Raw genomic sequence first — 2077 nt, 5'->3', positions numbered from 1 at the left:
CCGGCACTGATCCTCCTCTTGGTTTCTCGCAGCCCCGCCTCACTGGACGCCCACATCTTCAGCCACCTCGCTCCCATCCTGAACGCCAAACTCCCCAACAACCGGTTACAGCAGCACCTGAAATCCCTGAACAACCTGTCCCAGTACGTCAGCTCCATCCTCAGCATCTACTTCAACATGGACGGCGGTGAGTACCTGTCATGTCTCATCTCTACATAAAGGGAAACTGCTGACACCTCGATTTCCATTTGGGTGGGTCAGACTTTGGCTGGGGTCTCTCAGGCTGGTGTTGGATTCTAGAGCCAGAGCAGACCTAAACCTAAAATAACCATAGTATACAGTGATGGGAGTGAGACCCCTCCACTAATGGGCGGACTTGGGAACTCATGTGGTGGAAAAGTAAGCCTGGTAGTGATTCCACCTGTCTGTTCATTACTCACACCATTCTTTCTGCGTCCTCAGAGGCCCTCCCTCACCTTTCACCAAAGTCCCCAAAGGCTGAGTCTCCAGACATCGATGACGAGCCCAATAAGAGGCGGAACCAGATCCTGTCGGTGGCGTTTGGGCTGTTGACGATGGTCAGTTATGCTCTGCTGAGCGGAATAATCTCCATACAGCACGCATCGAGAGGGGTTGGGGCCCTGGAGCCGCCCATTGCTATGGAAGACAACGATGAAGACGAAGAATGATTGGAATCTTATTGGCTGCCTGCATTCCGTACCGGATCCTCCAAGGCCCCCCCAATCCAGGATAGATCCCCAAACCGCACCAGATCTCCCCTGCAGAGCCAGGGTATTAGCAACCCCCTTTACTATGGGGCACTACTATAGCAAGTCTCCCCACTAGGGGGCGCCACTATAGCAACTCTCTCCACTAAAGGCGCCACTATAGCAGCTCTCTCCACTAGGGGGCGCCACTATAGCAGCTCTCTCCACAAAAGGCGCCACTACAGCAGCTCTCTCCACTAGGGTGCGCCACTATAGCAACTTCCTCCACTAGGGGGCACCACCATAACTGCTGCCACGTAAGTGCCTTTATCCCATCTGCACCACCAATAACTCCTCGAACTGCCTGCGCGGCGTTTTATTCCCCAACACTGACTGGTAAATTTTCCCATCATTCCCTGCGTCTGAGTGACTCCCTTCCTACCACAGACTGACCTGGTGTTCAGGTCCATCCTCAATGCACTTACATTGGTTTTGTATTAATAAAGCAGGGCACTTCTTCTCCGAAGCAGGGTGTGCACCTCCTCCAAGGTGATATTGAGTATTGCTGTATAGTAATCAGAATCAGGGGGCGCCGGAAACAAACAGGCAGATTCCTGTCACAATATCTGCCCTCGGGGGGCGCTGAGGTTCCCCTCCACCTATTCTGTATCTAGATTTGCATTGTGGCCCCTGATGAATCTGCTGTGTTGTTTATCATCCGTAATGTGGCATGTCCCTTCCTCCCATTAAAGCTGCAGCATGTCACCATTTTAATTCACCCTGTGGAAAACCAATTTTTGAACTCATTTGATTCTAAAGGGTTTGGCAATGACGATGGAAAACATCGGGGAGGGGGATGGGAAAACATGGACATTGTTTATACAAAAGTGGTTAAAGCGTCCAAATTAAAATACACGAATGTAACCTGAATCATCTTCCTGTGATGGGAAGAGACTCTGTTCACCGCTTTCCTGGACCTCTGTCTGAGAGACATAAATCTGCCTGGTTGTGTTCCCGGGAAGCTAGATCAGAGTAAGAGGTCATTTACGGCTATTCCGCCTGTTTATTGGCCGCACGCCACAATCTGCTCAGTGCTGCACCTGACGATTAGTTTCATCATCGAATAGTCGCCGGATTATTTTATCGATTTTAGTTGCATTTTAAAAAAATCTCTCTCCTTCCTTCCCTCTCTTCCGCACGCCACAATCTGCTCAGTGCTGCACCTGACGATTAGTTTCATCATCGAATAGTCGCCGGATTATTTTATCGATTTTAGTTGCATTTTAAAAAAATCTCTCTCCTTCCTTCCCTCTCTCTCTTCCCCTCTCTCTCTCCCTCTCTTTCTGCCCCCGTTTCTCTCTTGCCCCCGT

At 50.2% G+C, this 2077-nt stretch overlaps 1 protein-coding gene across 1 annotated transcript in view; it reads left to right on the top strand.

Moving 5' to 3' along the window:
- MTX1 (metaxin 1) overlaps positions 1 to 736 on the top strand; it is a 10933-nt gene extending 10197 nt beyond the window's left edge. Inside the window, exons 7-8 of the mRNA XM_018565869.1 lie at positions 33 to 187; positions 463 to 736. Of these exons, the coding sequence (XP_018421371.1) occupies positions 33 to 187; positions 463 to 689 (382 nt within the window). The 3' untranslated portion in view covers positions 690 to 736. The remainder of the gene's footprint in view (positions 1 to 32; positions 188 to 462) is intronic.
- Positions 737 to 2077: the final 1341 nt, after the last annotated feature.

This window comes from Nanorana parkeri, unplaced genomic scaffold, assembly GCF_000935625.1.
Source record: "Nanorana parkeri isolate BGI_ZX_2015 unplaced genomic scaffold, ASM93562v1 scaffold897, whole genome shotgun sequence".
Lineage (NCBI taxonomy): Eukaryota > Metazoa > Chordata > Amphibia > Anura > Dicroglossidae > Nanorana > Nanorana parkeri.
This window is presented reverse-complemented; position numbering and strand designations above follow the sequence as displayed.